Source organism: Podarcis tiliguerta (assembly GCF_965153285.1).
Source record: "Podarcis tiliguerta genome assembly, chromosome: 6".
In the NCBI taxonomy this organism is placed as follows: domain Eukaryota; kingdom Metazoa; phylum Chordata; class Lepidosauria; order Squamata; family Lacertidae; genus Podarcis; species Podarcis tiliguerta.
The window spans coordinates 5,498,675-5,513,828 of NC_139539.1; the positions used below are offsets into that span (position 1 = coordinate 5,498,675).

General features: G+C 41.5%; 1 protein-coding gene across 9 annotated transcripts in view; it reads left to right on the plus strand.

Annotated features, from left to right (window-relative positions):
* Positions 1 to 15,154, plus strand: part of RTEL1 (regulator of telomere elongation helicase 1) — a 75,327-nt gene that overhangs the window by 11,584 nt on the left and 48,589 nt on the right. For all 9 annotated transcript variants that reach the window (XR_014512823.1, XM_083447261.1, XM_083447264.1 and 6 more), the window contains exons 7-16: positions 1,736 to 1,811; positions 4,169 to 4,253; positions 5,539 to 5,604; positions 5,903 to 6,056; positions 6,729 to 6,767; positions 7,608 to 7,686; positions 9,420 to 9,517; positions 9,944 to 9,999; positions 12,941 to 13,015; positions 13,719 to 13,800. Coding sequence is in view for 8 of the 9 variants with exons in the window: in XM_083447261.1 (XP_083303387.1) it covers positions 1,736 to 1,811; positions 4,169 to 4,253; positions 5,539 to 5,604; positions 5,903 to 6,056; positions 6,729 to 6,767; positions 7,608 to 7,686; positions 9,420 to 9,517; positions 9,944 to 9,999; positions 12,941 to 13,015; positions 13,719 to 13,800 (810 nt within the window). In the remaining variant the exon portion in view is untranslated. The remainder of the gene's footprint in view (positions 1 to 1,735; positions 1,812 to 4,168; positions 4,254 to 5,538; positions 5,605 to 5,902; positions 6,057 to 6,728; positions 6,768 to 7,607; positions 7,687 to 9,419; positions 9,518 to 9,943; positions 10,000 to 12,940; positions 13,016 to 13,718; positions 13,801 to 15,154) is intronic.

The following is a 15,154-nucleotide window of genomic DNA, read 5'->3' on the forward strand; positions in this document are numbered from 1 at the left end:
GTACAAATAAATCATCATCATCATCATCATCCTTTTAACAGTGTTGAAGTTCAAGCTTATGGCTCTAGGTAGTCAGCTGGTTTTAGAAAGCCACTGACTATTATACCATGCACATTCAGCTATAGTTTGCGTTATGTGAAGTGACCTGCTTGCACATTCAGAGACAATAAGGCCTAGGAAGGTAAAAGGCTGCCTCCCTGTATAAGGAATACTAGGAGCCCAGAATTTGGGGACCATAGAAAGTGGCATTGATCAATAATTTCAAGTTAAAGTAAAACACTCCCCCCTCCCCCCCTCTCTCTCTCACACACAAAAATATACATACATAATGGGGGGGGGGGGATGGTGCCATCCATGAGCAGAGTGTGTCATCTGCATATAATGTGGTATCTTATGAGAAACGTAATTAAGAACTAAATCAACAGATGTTCAGATATTTTTGGAACCTTTCCTGGAATGTGGAAGCAGCAGGCTCTTATGTTCATATAATCGTGTAAGTTAAAGATAGAAGGAGCAATCCATCAAGTGCTGTTGATGCGCAACCTGCATTAATTTTAAATGTGATTAGTGCAGGAAATGGGCAGAGGTTGCTTAGCAGCAGTGTTGGGTGGTTGCACCCAGAAAATGATAATTAAGGGCGCACATGAAAGTATATAATTTAAGCAGCAGGGTCATCGTGGAATCGTACTCACTACATTTTGTTCACAAGTAGAGTTCAGGGGAAATGCTTCTGTTTTCTGCTAGGTTGCAGCAGAAGCCAGCTGCACACTACACAAATTAGCTGGTGCCTCTGATGTCATGAATCCATGTCTTGTCCCATCGCAGGCAGGGTTTTTTTGAATTAAAAGGGGGGAAAGGACTTGCAGGTTTGCTTGTTTTAGGGCTGCAGTATTAATTGATTCATCAAATGAATAAATTAAAATGGTAGAACTCAATTAAAACTTAAGGCCTGATTAATTGGGCATTGCCGCTATATCATCCAATCTTCTATGAAACCCCCAAGGGCATCACCCTTTCTCTTCTGCTCAGCTAGGCACTGCTTCTAGTGGAAAATAGGATATCATCCCAGGGCCCCCCTATGATGATGAAGGGGCCTCCAGGATGACATAGCATTCCTCACTGAGAAGAGTGTTTGGTGTAGGACAAGTCTTCTCTCCTCCAGTCTTTCAAACTTTCTTGATAGGACCTGCTTTCCATAACCCTGACCAACTAAGGCAGGGGTTGGCAAGGTTTATCTTGCCTGGGCCAAATCGGTCCTGTGGAGATCTCTCCGTGGGCCGGATTGTGTGTGTGTGTGTGAGCGTGCACACCCATGATTTTCGGCGTGTTCGTGTCCGCAATTTTCAGCGTCTGCACAGACGTGATTTCCAGCATTGCAGAAATGAGTTCCTGCACTGCGCCAGTTTAGTGCAAGCGGGCAACTCGGTTCGGGGGCGGCTCATGCGCCGGTCAAACGACCTCCGTGAGCCACTTCTGGCCCATGGGCTTTAGGTTGGTGTCCCCTGACCTAAGGCTACAATCTGGGGAATTTGGATTGGGCAGAGGTGTCCTTTGCCCAGCCCTTCTGGCCACCCAGCTGTGGAATGATGCCAACATTTCTCTGCTAGTCTGGAACTTGGCATTCTACCTGCTGAATGGGTGGGCAGGCCCAAAATGGGATGTTCAAGGAGCCGGGAATCGATGAGCCAGCCTGGGATCTGCTGGAATATGCTAACTCCTCTTTTCTTGTCTATAGAGAAGAGCACTGAAAAAGACCTGATCAGCTCCATCTTGGATATTGAAGACCTGGTTAAAAATGGGAACAAGCACAGGTCACAATTCCTCTTCACTTTTCTCTTTCTTTATGCCTCTCCCCATATGAACCAACACGGACCCTATGTTCATCATCTTAGGCCCGTGTTCATGTGCCTCCTTCATGAGAAATCCAGAGGGTGGCAACATGAGAAGGAGCCTTTTCTGCAGTGGCTGCCCTTTTGTGGAATTCTCTCCCCAGGAAAGTTGTCGGCTGCCTTCATTGCATATTTTAGGTGCCAGGCAAAACTGTTTCTCTATAACCAGGTCCTTGGCTGATTAACATTTTATGGCCTTTTAAATGAGTTTGTGGGAGGTGGGGTTATTAGTTTGTTTTTGTTTTATGTATTTTGTGTTCTTATTTTGTATTTTTATGTTGTGAAATGCCCTGTGATCTTCAGATGGACAGTATACAAATTTCATTAACAAACAATTATTAATAATTTTAGCAGCATATTCTCAATAGATAATTGCATTAGTGCTGAACTGAAATGAGGAAAGGATTCAGTTTTTACAGTCTTTTTCAAAATTCAGTCGTTGTGCACAGTAAATTTGTGCATGTATTTGTATATAGGAAATGTATATGTGCATGTATAAAGGAAAATATAGGAAACTTTTCTAGTATATTAGGAAAATGCTCTTTAAATATGAAGTGCTCAAACAATTTCATATAGTCTATGTTGGTAATCCATACATCAAACCTGAACATGGGGTAGGCTTAGACTCAGATGTATTGCTTTGATTTAATAACACCCAATGAGTTCATGACTAGGCTGAAATTTGAAGTGGGGATACTGTCATTTGTCGCTCACACCTTCAACCACCATGCCATGTAAGTTGTATGATCTTTCTATGAATAGAAAGCGCTGGCTGCATTCACTTACATCTACATACTTGACTATTGCACAAAGAGTCAACCCAAATGTTTTATTTGTTGGCTAAATTTATATCTTGCCCTTCCTTCCAAAGGAGCATTAATCAATCATAAATAAAATTGTTATTGCAGAATTTGGAAATTCATTAAAGAATGGCATGGAAAAAGAAAAACCCACTGTTATATGAAATTACTGCTTCATTTAGTCATAGAAAGATTAGAAACTGAATTGCATTCCTTTGGCTAGGGAATTCAAAATCTCCAGTGCAAGTCTGTGTAAATACCAAGACATCTATGACTAATTATCAAACGAGCGCTATTGGATCTATACCACTGTAGCCGATGTTCATACAGTGATAAGCTCATCAGGTGGGAGATAATTCCAAATCTCCCTTTTCTATACTTTCTAAATCATGAACAATCCATCTTTGTAAGCATAAGCCCCATGACACATCTAATTAAGTAAACAGATACTTGCTTAATGGGCTATAAAGCTGTGATTGAAAAATGACTACATGATAAGCATCCGCCCCCCGCCTTTGTGTAATGATTTATCAAGGTTCCTTCCCTCTTTTACAGTTTATTTTTTTGGTTGAAGGTCTGGTTTTTTAAAATATTATTATTATACCCCAGCCACTCTGGGCAGCTCCCAACAGAATTAAAAGCACAATAAAACATCAAACATTTTTAATGTTTGATTAAACATCAAACATGGCTGCCTTCAGATGTCTTCTAAAAGCCCAGATAGTTGTTTATTTCCTTGACATCTGATGAGAGGGCGTTCCACAGGGCGGGCACCACTACTGAGAAGTTCCTCTGCCTGGTTCCCTGTAACCTCCCTTCTTGCAGGAAGGGAACTGCCAGAAGGCTGTCGAAGCTGGACTATGTCAGTGAAAAAGTTGAATGCCTTAAATCAGGCATAGGCAAACTCGGCCCTCCAGATGTTTTGGGACTCCCAGTGGTCAGGGATGATGGGAATTGTAGGCCCAAAACATCTGGAGGGCCAAGTTTGCCTATGCCTGCCTTAAATGCTAAGCTTACTAGCAGCCTCTGCACCACCACCTTCTTTTATCTTGTTGCACTTGCAGGGTCAAGCATTCTCTTTTATCAAATGAGAGAGGGGACGGGCCCATGTAAACCCACCAGACCATCTGCCTTTAAGACTAGCCCATTAAGAATATTAATACAGTGGTGCCTCGCAAGACGAAATAAATTCGTTCTGCGAGTTTTTTCGTCTTGCGAAGCACCACTGTGTATTGACGGTTTCCCATAGGAATGCATTGGGGGTTTAAAAAAAAAGGCACAAGACATTTCGTCTTGCGAAGCAAGCCCATAGGGAAATCCGTCTTGCAAAGCAACTCAGAAAACGGAAAACTCTTTCGTCTTGCGAGTTTTTCGTCTTCTGAGGCATTCGTCTTGCGAGGTACCACTGTAAATGACTGTGGAAAGCATTTGGTTGTCTTGAAGCACTCTGTACATTTCCCTCCCTCTCTCTTTATACAGAGTTTGCCCTTACTATCTTTCTCGGAGTTTGAAGCAGCAGGCAGACATCATTTTTATGCCTTATAACTATTTACTGGACCCAAAGGTACGTGGGGTATTACTTTAAAATTCAAGTCAGTTTTACTGAATATTTTAAGAGGGTTTTAGTGGATATGCCAGTAAACTGCTTAATTAACTCATTACAGGAAACATTACAGATGCTAAATGCTTATCATATAAGGCAGAGATATGTCTGTGCGTGTGCGCGCGCACATGTGTGTTTCTTTTATTTTAACATATTTCCTTATCAGAAAGGGAGATAGTTTTGTTCACTAGTTTTTTTGTTGGAAGTCATCATTGTAGCATTTCTCACTCATATGCTGAATATTGTTTGGTTTGTTGAGCTTCCCTGCTGGGCTAGGCATACAAGGGAGAGCTTCAGTTGCTTTTCTTTGTTTTCATCATAGAAACTTTCCCAGCTAAATTTCTCCCTTCTGTATAACTAATTCAAGTCACAGGAGTCTTTGTATATCTCCCTGTACTGACTAACAAGGCTAGTTTAGTGGTGATGTGGCAGGCAAGTTAGAGCCATGTGGTCCTTGATCCACCTTGAATATGGTGCTATCTACTGAGTATTAGAAGCCTATTTTAGAAAAAACTGCTTGTGTAGCTTTTATTCTCCCCTACCCGCTTCTTTTGAAGGCTAAAAACCTTTTCTTTAATCATTACTGCAGGTTACCAGGATTTGAGTGACCTGTACTAGGATCTCCTGGTGAACTGTGGATAATAATGAAATCCCAGTACAGGTCACCATTTTGGGATTGTAGCAATGCAGATTTATGGATCATTTTCTAGTTTTATGAGGTTGATTGAATAATAGAGGTTTCTGATGTGCCGACAAAGCTGTTTTACTGCTTTTCTTCGTGAAATGTGCACTGAAGAAGCAAAATGACATGTTGCTTTGGTTTATTGGCATTAACTGTTCCTCAAACACGTGTGTGCAACAGATAACACCCACACACAACTTCCTGCTTATTGTGGGATTTTAAAGGATATTTTTATGGATTGCCTTACTGTATGTTACTGGTTTTGATTGTGCTTGCTGCAATATTTTTTTGATATTGTTGTGCACCACCTTTAGATGTCTGGAAAACAGGCAGCATATAAAATATTTAATAAATAATAGGTTTGCAAGGAGCACCTGTGTGAGTGCCATTGAAATGGACGTTTACAGGTCCATGCTGAACTGCTTTCACTGGGCCATGTGCAGTTGCCATACCTTGATAGACTGCTTTGTGATGGCAGACGTTTAAGGGTGGTTGCAAATAGTTGTAAACAAGTTGTCCTTCCATCCTGCCTCACATATCTCCCTCTTTTTTTTAAAAAAATAGAGTCGAAGAGCTCACAACTTGGACTTGAAGGGAGCTGTAGTGATACTTGATGAAGCTCACAATGTGGTAAGAAAAGATGCATCTAGCTTCTCTCCATTTTTAACAGGCAAAGAGCCTTGTAGGTATGTTTTCATATAAGAATTCAAGTAATCTGTGACTATTTGTTCCCTCAATAAGTATTGAGCAACTGAGATGATAGGTCACTGGTGTTATTTTTAAAAGAACTTCTCTCTTCCTTTGGTCCTTTGATAATGTTGTCTTCCTAGAGCAGGAATTTGTCCTGACAGACAGACACAAAGTGTGTGCATAGCTGATGTGGTTAAGAGTTTACACTACAAGTGTAACTTTTTGTCTACACCCCTAGGAAAAGATATGTGAAGAGTTGGCATCGTTTGACTTGACACCCTATGACTTAGCTTCAGCTGTGGATGCCATTAACATAGTTCTGGAAGAACAAGTGAAAAACGTTCAGCAGAATGAAAGCAACTCTGAATTCAATGTGGAGCCTGCCAGTTCAGGTAGATTGCCTGTATAGGGCAGTGATTTCTTGAATGCAACAAGAGCTTCATTGGGCTGCATGCATTTAGAAATTACCCTTGAGTTCTGCAAAATCAGTCTGCAGAATGTGGAGTTTGGTTGCTAGGCAGTTCATGTATTAGGATTATGGCTGGCAACTGTTCTGTGAAAACCCCAATGAAAGAAAGATACTTGTGCAAGAACATGAAAATCTTTTGTGCAGCTGTGTATTAATGCCAGTAGGGTTCTGCAAGAGTTTTTTCAGTGCATTCATTGAGCTTGTTTAAAGGGGTGTGTGTGTGTTTTCCATGCCAAGGCAAATCCAGTATAAATTAGGTACTTAAAAGCAAATTGTTTAAATGGCACTTTTGATATTTGTGCTTTGGATTTCTGGATTTTGGTTTGGAGAATTGGTCAAGGAGAGAAATGAAGAGCACATAAAGCCTGCAGGATAGCTATCAGAATACTTTGTAGCCTTCCTGGCCTCCTCTCTTCCACTCATCCACAATCAGAGTCTAATAAGCATTTAACATGCAATGCACGTACATTGCACTTGGAAAGGTACATTAGTGTACAATCTAAATATTGAGATTTATACAGGATGGGCTGGGGGAAGAGACATTGATACAGTATTGCAGTGGAAACTGCCTGAATAAGAATTCTTTCTCAAACAGGATTAAACATGGAGCTTGAAGACATCGCAAAGATAAAGCGTAAGTACAATTATTAGATTTATATTTGTCTATAGAGAAGTTTTTTTAAAAAACGTTTTTGGCAATGGATGGCTTTCAGCTTAGCCAAGAGGATCGTGTAGCTGATTACTCTCTATTGCACAGATATTCCAAATTTTGTACTTTATGCACCACTTTGGTGCAGTAAATTAAAGATCTGTCGACGTAGGTAGTATGTGAAAAACTGAATGCCTTGAACAATACCCAAAGAGACCAGAGGAACATTTATTAAGGGTTGTGTGCATGAGGGGAATGCGCAGTATCCCTTGTGGAAGCAAATTCCTAATCACTTTGGTTTGAGAGAAACATACATGGTGGATGAGAAATGCTAGCTAATTTACTGACAACTTGTTGAATACTGAAGGATATTTCATGTTTATGCATTTGGCTGGCAAGCTACTACTCATTTGCATATTTTAATTGCCTGTAAACAATGTAATTTGCCTGTCATTTTTGTGATATTGGCATATGGCAGATCATTGGTTGACTGGATTCTACTTATCTTACTCAGAACGTATTACCCCCAAATGTGAAAATCTTGCTTCAGCCCTAGAAAAAGTCCTTTGCTTTAGTTCTTTAGTTCTTTTTAACAGTTATGTCCTGCTTTTCAGTAACAAGCCCACTGAGGTGGCCTGTTGTGTAAATGTGGCAATGCAACCCGCCCACCCTAAGGGAGTGTGTCACTTAGAAGGAGCCCTTGTCTTGTTGGGAAGGCAGTGAGAGAGTGCCTGTGTTGCAGTCTCGCCTGAGGAGAAAGAGCAGGATAATTTGGTTATATGCCAGCTGCGTAACATTCCTCCTCTTCCTTTGTTTGCCTTCAAGAGATTCTTCTTCAGCTAGAAAACGTTATAGATGCTGTCGAGCTGCCACCAAGTGGAAGTGGACTCACTAAGGATGGAAGGTATGTTTCAGGAGATACAAAGCGTGTGCCAAGTTGGCATTTCTTGTTTTTGTGTGCCTGCCCATAGACTCATAAAATTGCTGTGTTGCTTGTTTTATGGTGGAGGGTGTTTCCTTGAGAATCTTAGGCCTGAGTCATCCAGGTTTTCTGGAGCTACAGTTGTGGCTGCTGGAAATTGTAGCTGCAAAGGACGAAGGGTCAGACTGGGACACTCGGTTCAAACCCTTGCTTGACTGTGAAGCTCACTGGGTGTCCCGTCAGGTCAAGTAGTACATAGAATGTTTAGACTAGTAAGCAGTGAAGCTCATTTGGAGGCCTTGGGGTACCTCCTACCTCTCTGCTTAACATATTCTACAAGGTTGTTATAATGATAGGGAATGAACGAGCCATTTATGCCACCTTGAATGATAGGTGGGATATAAATATAATAAATTAATGAAATATTGCTTAGCCTGCCCTATCTCGCAGGTTGGTTTGGGAGGATAAAATGCCCAGAGGATACACTATTGGGGCAAGGGTTGATTACAAATACCAAATAAAACAAATCACTCGACTTTCATCAAGCCACTGCATTTCACATTTTCAAAAACAGATACTATTTTTTAAAAGAAGGTTTCTAGCCCTCATGTTTATGGAGGCTCATCAAGCTTTGGTAGGAGGTGGCGGATGGTATTCAACTAAGGTTAAAGGTGAAGGTACCCCTGACTGTTAGGTGCAGTCGCGGACGACTCTGGGGTTGTGCGCTCATCTCGCTCTATAGGCCGAGGGAGCCAACGTTTGTCCGTAGAGAGCTTCCGGGTCATGTGGTCGGCATGACTAAGCCGCTTCTGGCAAAACCAGAGCAGCACATGGAAACGTTTACCTTCTTGCTGGAGCGGTACCTATTTATCTATTTGCACTTGACGTGCTTTCAAACTGCTAGGCAGGCAGGAGCTGGGACTGAACAACGGGAGTTCACCCCATCGCGGGCATTCAAACTACATATTTGATTACTGCTCTCTGTTACGGAATAGGTTCTCCATACTTAGAGGGAGGAATTCAACATGGCATTAAGCAGATTGCTCTTTCAGCGCAAGCTTTTCTGCTTGTCTGATGGAATGATCTGCCTTTTCCTTCCCCCACCTGCTGTCCTGGGGGTTCTCCCACTCTCCCCAGAGTTTGTACTGTCAGTGCTCATTAGCTGAATCTCATCCACTTTATTTTAGCACATCCTTTGTAATAATTCTCCTTCTAGCTGTTCCTTTTTGTTGATTCAGATCTAGGATTAAATATTCTTTAGGCTTAATCCTAGTTCCTTTAGAATTTATCTGAAATCCGGGGTTGATTCTGAGTAGTAGAAGAAGAAGAGTTTGGATTTGATATCCCACCTTTCACTCCCTTTAAGGAGTCTCAAAGCGGCTAACATTCTACTTTCCCTTCCTCCCCCACAACAAACACTCTGTGAGGTGAGTGGGGCTGAGAGACTTCAAAGAAGTGTGACTGGCCCAAGGTCACCCAGCAGCTGCATGTGGAGGAGTGGAGACTCGAACCCGGTTCCCCAGATTACGAGACTACTGCTCTTAACCACTACACCACACTGGCTCTTCTAACTCTATATACATAATGTTTATATCTGCTGAGAACCGTAGAATACCTTAGTGAGAAATGGAGTGAGACTGTTTTGTATTTTGTACTTTGGTTAGCTACTAGGATAAGACTCAGTATTTTGTTTATGTTTCTTCTTGAAATTACAGCTATATATTTGACCTGTTTGAAAAGGTCCAAATCACATCCCAAACCCAAGCATCTCTCCTTGAGTCACTGGAACAAATCTTACAGTATTTAGCAGGCCGTAAGTGTACACATTATACTTTGGAAAAATAGGGGGTGGGGAGAAAGTTTGAAAGTAGAGTATAATATTGTGAGAGTGCACAGCATTGCATGAGCCCAAGAAACAGACCTGAAAATAGTTAAGGTACATCTAGAGAAAATGAAACAAGGCGGGAGAGAACTAGAATACAGGTGAGAGATTCATGGTGAATATGATTGAACACAAGAACTCATTATGAAACCTATACTGTATGGTGGGGGTGGTGAATAAGCAACAGAGGTCCATGGGAAGAGATCCCAGAATTTTCAGAGGCATCTTATGATAAGTTTGCTAAACATTTTGAGTATACAGTGCCTCCATGCCTACAATGCAGTGTTCATAAATGGATTTTTGATGATTGTGAGCAAAGTCATGTAAAAATGTTACAATATTCTCCCCTGCCTTTAGGTACTGGCATATTCATCAATACAGCTGGGTTGCATAAATTGACAGACATAATTCAGGTAAATATATCTTGCCTCCTCTTTTGTACTTTCAAAGACTGAAAGGCACCATGGAGAGAGTTGTTAATTCAGTAATAACATTCCAAGTGAGCTATTCATGTCATTCTGTGAATATCTTCATAATGCACATTATGTAAACCTGGGGCAAGTTGGTAATTAGAGAACAGGATGGTTAAAATCACCTTACAGAATTCTGCTGCACTCTCATGTTCAACCTGCTCAGGTCCGAAGCTGTGATAAGGTAGGGTGGTTGGTTGTGTTTGTGTAAGTTTATTATGGTGAAGGAAAAAGAAATTTTGCTTGATGGTGGCAGCAATCAAGGCTGTGGTCATTTTCACTTGGTATTCTTTTTCTTTGAAGAGAGGCTTTGAATGCCAATTTCCTGTGCACAATGGAATGAGAGTTTTAAGGGATGTGGTCTGCATTTTTCAGTTTAGAAACTATAGCATATTTGTGATTCACTGGAACATAATTGGGACAGATTTAAGGAGACCAGATTGAGCTGGTGCAGTGTAAACCGGGCATAGACCACTGGTCATTTTAGCTGGGGATGATGGGAGTTGTAGTCCCAAAACATATGGAGGGCCAAGTTTGCCTATGCCTGGTGTAAACCTTTCCTTCAGATCAAGAACAAATCCTATGGGAATCCTATCCGTTAGACACAGTAACCTCTATGTTTGCTTTGAGCACTGGATGGGTCTTGACAGGAAATGCTGGCGAGGGTGACCAGGATGATGATAGAGTCTGGGGAAAAAGAGCAGTAGAATAATCTGGGTATGTTTAGGCTGGAGAAGAGGCGGAGGATGACCAGGAAATTGACAGTGTCTAAAACCAAGAGGTTAGGTATGTTTAGTCTGCAGAAGAAAAGATTAAAAGGAGATGGATTCACTGGTGGTATTTCTACATAGGTTTTCATTTCAAATCTTCAAGATTTCAGGCAAGTCATTATCCATTGCAATTATAGGAAATGAACTAAGACTTATTTAACTTGTTCATAAACTTAATGCAAATGAGTTAATTTTTTTGTACATGGATTAAGTTTTGATAGCCTTAATTTTGCTCTTTCTACAGTGCCATGAAGTATATTTAAGAGTACTGAGAAAGGGTACCATCCTTTCAGATTGCCTAAATTTGCGTCATATTAATATCCATATTATAAGAAATATCCATATTATAGGAATATCCATATTCATATCCATATAATATCCATATTATAGGAAACGTAAATCTATCCAAACTGTTTTATCCAGAATATTAGCAGTGATTCTTGGCCATTTCCCCTACCACAAAATGTCCAACAGCATCTCCTGCCCAGTTACCAGTAATAATGAAATTAACTGTTTTTTTAGAAACAGAATTGTAGTAGTCCATTCATTTTTATTAACTTCTTGAGCTCTCTGATGTAGTTTTTTTAACCTCCACTAGGGGGTATTACTCTCCAAGCTATAATACATACTGTACTTTTCTGTGTATAAGACTAGTTTTTTAAAAAACTTTAAAATAAGGTTAAAAATCTGGGGGCATCTTATACACAAATAGTGCATATGCCCATTTTCTAAATTTGGGGTCCCTAAAAGTAGGGGGCGTCTTATACATGGGGGCATCTTATACACAGAAAAATACAGTACTTTTTAAAGATATTTGGAGAGTAGGGCAGCAATAGTTATTTTAATAAAACACATCATATTGTCATTGTATCTCTTTATATCTTTATTGGTGTTTACATATTTGTAAAGTACATTTATTGATGAATTAGGCATGATTACATGCCAGTTAAATTATATACGAGTGAGGTGCTTTGGCAAGGTTGGGCAGGGCAGAGTGAGTTGGAAGGGGCTGCGCCCCCTTAGTAACACTAAAGTTCAGGTAAAGGGACCCCTGACTGTTAGGTCCAGTCGTGGCCGACTCTGGGGTTGCGGTGCTCATCTCGCTTTATTGGCTGAAGGAGCCGGCGTACAGCTTCCTGGTCATGTGGCCAGCATGACTAAGCCGCTTCTGGTGAACCAGAGCAGCACACGGAAACACCGTTTACCTTCCCGCCGGAGCAGTACCTATTTATCTACTTGCACTTTGACGTGCTTTCGACCTGCTAGGTTGGCAGGAGCAGGGACCGAGCAATGGGAGCTCACCGCATCGCGGGGATTCGAACCGCCGACCTTCTGATCGGCAAGCCCTAGGCTCTGTGGTTTAGACCACAGCGCCACCCGCGCTAGTAATACTATAAGAAGGTAAAAAGAGCCTGGCTGCTGGATTAGGCCAATGGCGCATCTAATCCAGCATCCTGTTTTCACAGTGGCCAACCAGATGCCTTAATGGGAAACCAGAAGCAGGACCCAAGCACAAGAGCACTCTCGCCTCCTGTGGTTTCCAGTAACTGATATTCAGAAGCATTAAGCCTCTGGACAGAGCACAGCTACCATGACTAGAAACCATTGCTAGCCTTCTCCATTAATTTGTCTAATTCTCTCTTAAAGCCAGCTAAGTTGATGGCCATCACTGCCTGCTGCAGGAGCAAATTACATGGTTTTACTATGTGCTGCATGAATAAGTCCTCCTTTTTGTCCAGAGCGCTGTATAAGATACACCGTTCATCTCTTATACACCAATATCATGTTCCCCCTTAGCTGCCTTTTTTCCTAAACTGAAAAGTGGCTATTTATGTCTACTCAGAAGTAACCCTGTGGAACCCTAGGAGTAATCGGTGGCAAAATGAGAACTAAAATGCCCACAAATTGCCCTTCGGCACGCTGTTACCCTTTCCTGTTCTTTCAGCCTGGTGATGGAGTTGCAAGACTTTGCAAAGCAAAAATCCTTTATTTTGAAATTATTTTGTTGTTACGATGAAGCCATTCAGAAGCATTCATAATCTTATTTACCTTGCTTGAAAGGCATGGTGGGTTTTCCCTCCCCATCTTACATTTTCTCCCGTCTTGTTTCCTAGACTGTTTTTAACTTCCGTCCATCAGAAGGCACGTCTAGTTCGATCCTGGGCTGCTCGGTGTCAAAGTATTATAAGGTATGTTGTGCTGTTCTGAAGCTGATTTCCTACTTTAGCTTGCTGAAAATAGGGACACGGGCTTGCCAATCAGAAGGTTGGCGGTTTGAATTCCCGCGACGGGGTGAGCTCCCGTTGCTCGGTCCCAGCTCCTGCCAACCTAGCAGTTCAAAAGCACATCAAAGTGCAAATAGATAAATAGGTACCACTCCGGCGGGAAGGTAAATGGCGTTCCTGTGCGCTGCTCTGGTTCGCCAGAAGCGGCTTAGTCATGCTGACCACATGACCCAGAAGCTGTACGCCGGCTCCCTCGGCCTGTAAAGCGAGATGAGCGCCTCAACCCCAGAGTCGTCCGTGTCTGGACCAAACGGTCAGGGGTCCCTTTACCTTTATGGTGCTGAAAAGTCAAAAGATTTTAGTTTTTTATAGGCTTAGCAATAAATGGTTGAATTAAGTTTGAGGAAAAAGAGGGCTGCATGAGTTCACCATTGTATAATTAGTGACTTTATACCTTTTCAGTTGTAAGATACTGCAAAAAAGTAAGTTAATACCTTTTCAGAATTTACTCAGTTCCTTGTTCAAATTGCATATGCCCACTTACAACATGTTGCCTGCTAGTAGAAGCTGGTTCTGTTCATTGCTCCCTTACAAACATCATTGTGGTGATGCAAGTAGCATAGACGTCCTATTCTTTTACTTCATATTTATTGATTCTGCTTCTTAGGTCCACATCCATCTAGATGCAAGTAATCATAAAAAGAAGCAGAGGACAGACCTGTGGAACTCATCAGCAACTAAAAAACAAGGTGACAATGCTGATACATTGCTTTGATCATGAAAATCTTTCAGCCCAGGTTTCTTCAACTTAAATTAGAACTGGAGGCAGCTGTGTGTGCCATGACAGCAGTCTATAATCTCATTTGGCCAGGACATTTTCTAGCCAGCTTTTGTGAAACAATCGCGTAGTTTTGTCATTGCACTGTGTAATTGTGCTTCCAAAATTTAATGTTGTGTTTGAAGGAATTGATGCTGTGCTGTTGATTTTGGGAAGAACTGAGGGGGCAAAGATAGGCAGAAGCAGGGCAAACAATGGCATGACCATGTAGGTTAGGTAGTCAGGGACTGGGTGTCTTAGACATAGGAAGGAAGCTAGGAGGACCAGTATCTTCTATTTTCATTCCCCAGATGATATGCATCAGCCTTTTGACTGCACACACAGACTCCTTACCTCTCTCTTTGCCACAAGTTGTCATTAAATCAGGAAACCTCAAATTAAACAGATTTTCCTGTTTTGCTGCTATTTTTGGAATAAGCTGACTTCAAACTGTGGCTTAATATTCTGGCTTGCTCTGAAGTTTGCAACCATGGTTCCCCTGCTTTGGACAAAACGGGAATCAATGCTTAAATCAGAGCAGGGGTGGGGAACGTGTGGCCCTCCAGACATTGCTGGACTACAACTCCCATCATCCTTGGCCATATCAGCAAGGGATGATGGTGGTTGGAGTCCAACAGCATCTGAAAGGTTACATACTTCCCATCCCTAAATTAGAATTAAGTACTGATTTGTTTTCAGCTTGAATGAAAGGAGGTGTACAGAAGCAAAGGGTGTGTGTATATCTCACATTATTACAATAGCCAAACTTGGTGTGTTCTAAAGAGCAAAAATGAATTCATTTGACCTTTAGCCTCTAATGATGCTGATGCAATTATAAAGGTATGTTCCCATATAAATATTTCACCCCCCACAGTTGTTGTCGTAAGTAATTTGATAAATTATATTTATTTTACACATACCAATTCTCAGTGGTGAAACTCTTGTTTAGGTTTACTTCAAGTGCTTCCTAGAGTTCATAGCATGTCCTTGTACTTTAGTTCCAGAAACTCTTGCAGGCAGTCTGGGCAGTCCACATTTTCCTTGTTCCCCTCAGAGCCCATTCTTCAACCATCTCAGCATTTCTCTATCTTCTCATGTCCTACAGCTAAGCACTTTTTGAAAGTGCTACCTGCCAGTGATAGAATACGTAGCTGCATGGAATTTTTTATTTTGTCCCAAGTCAGCCAATGGCTATTTCTAGTCAATGTGTTCATCCTTCAGAACAGTTTTTCTAGAGGCGATATGGTGAGCTGTCTGCGCTCAGATCTGACTCTCCTTGTATCTAT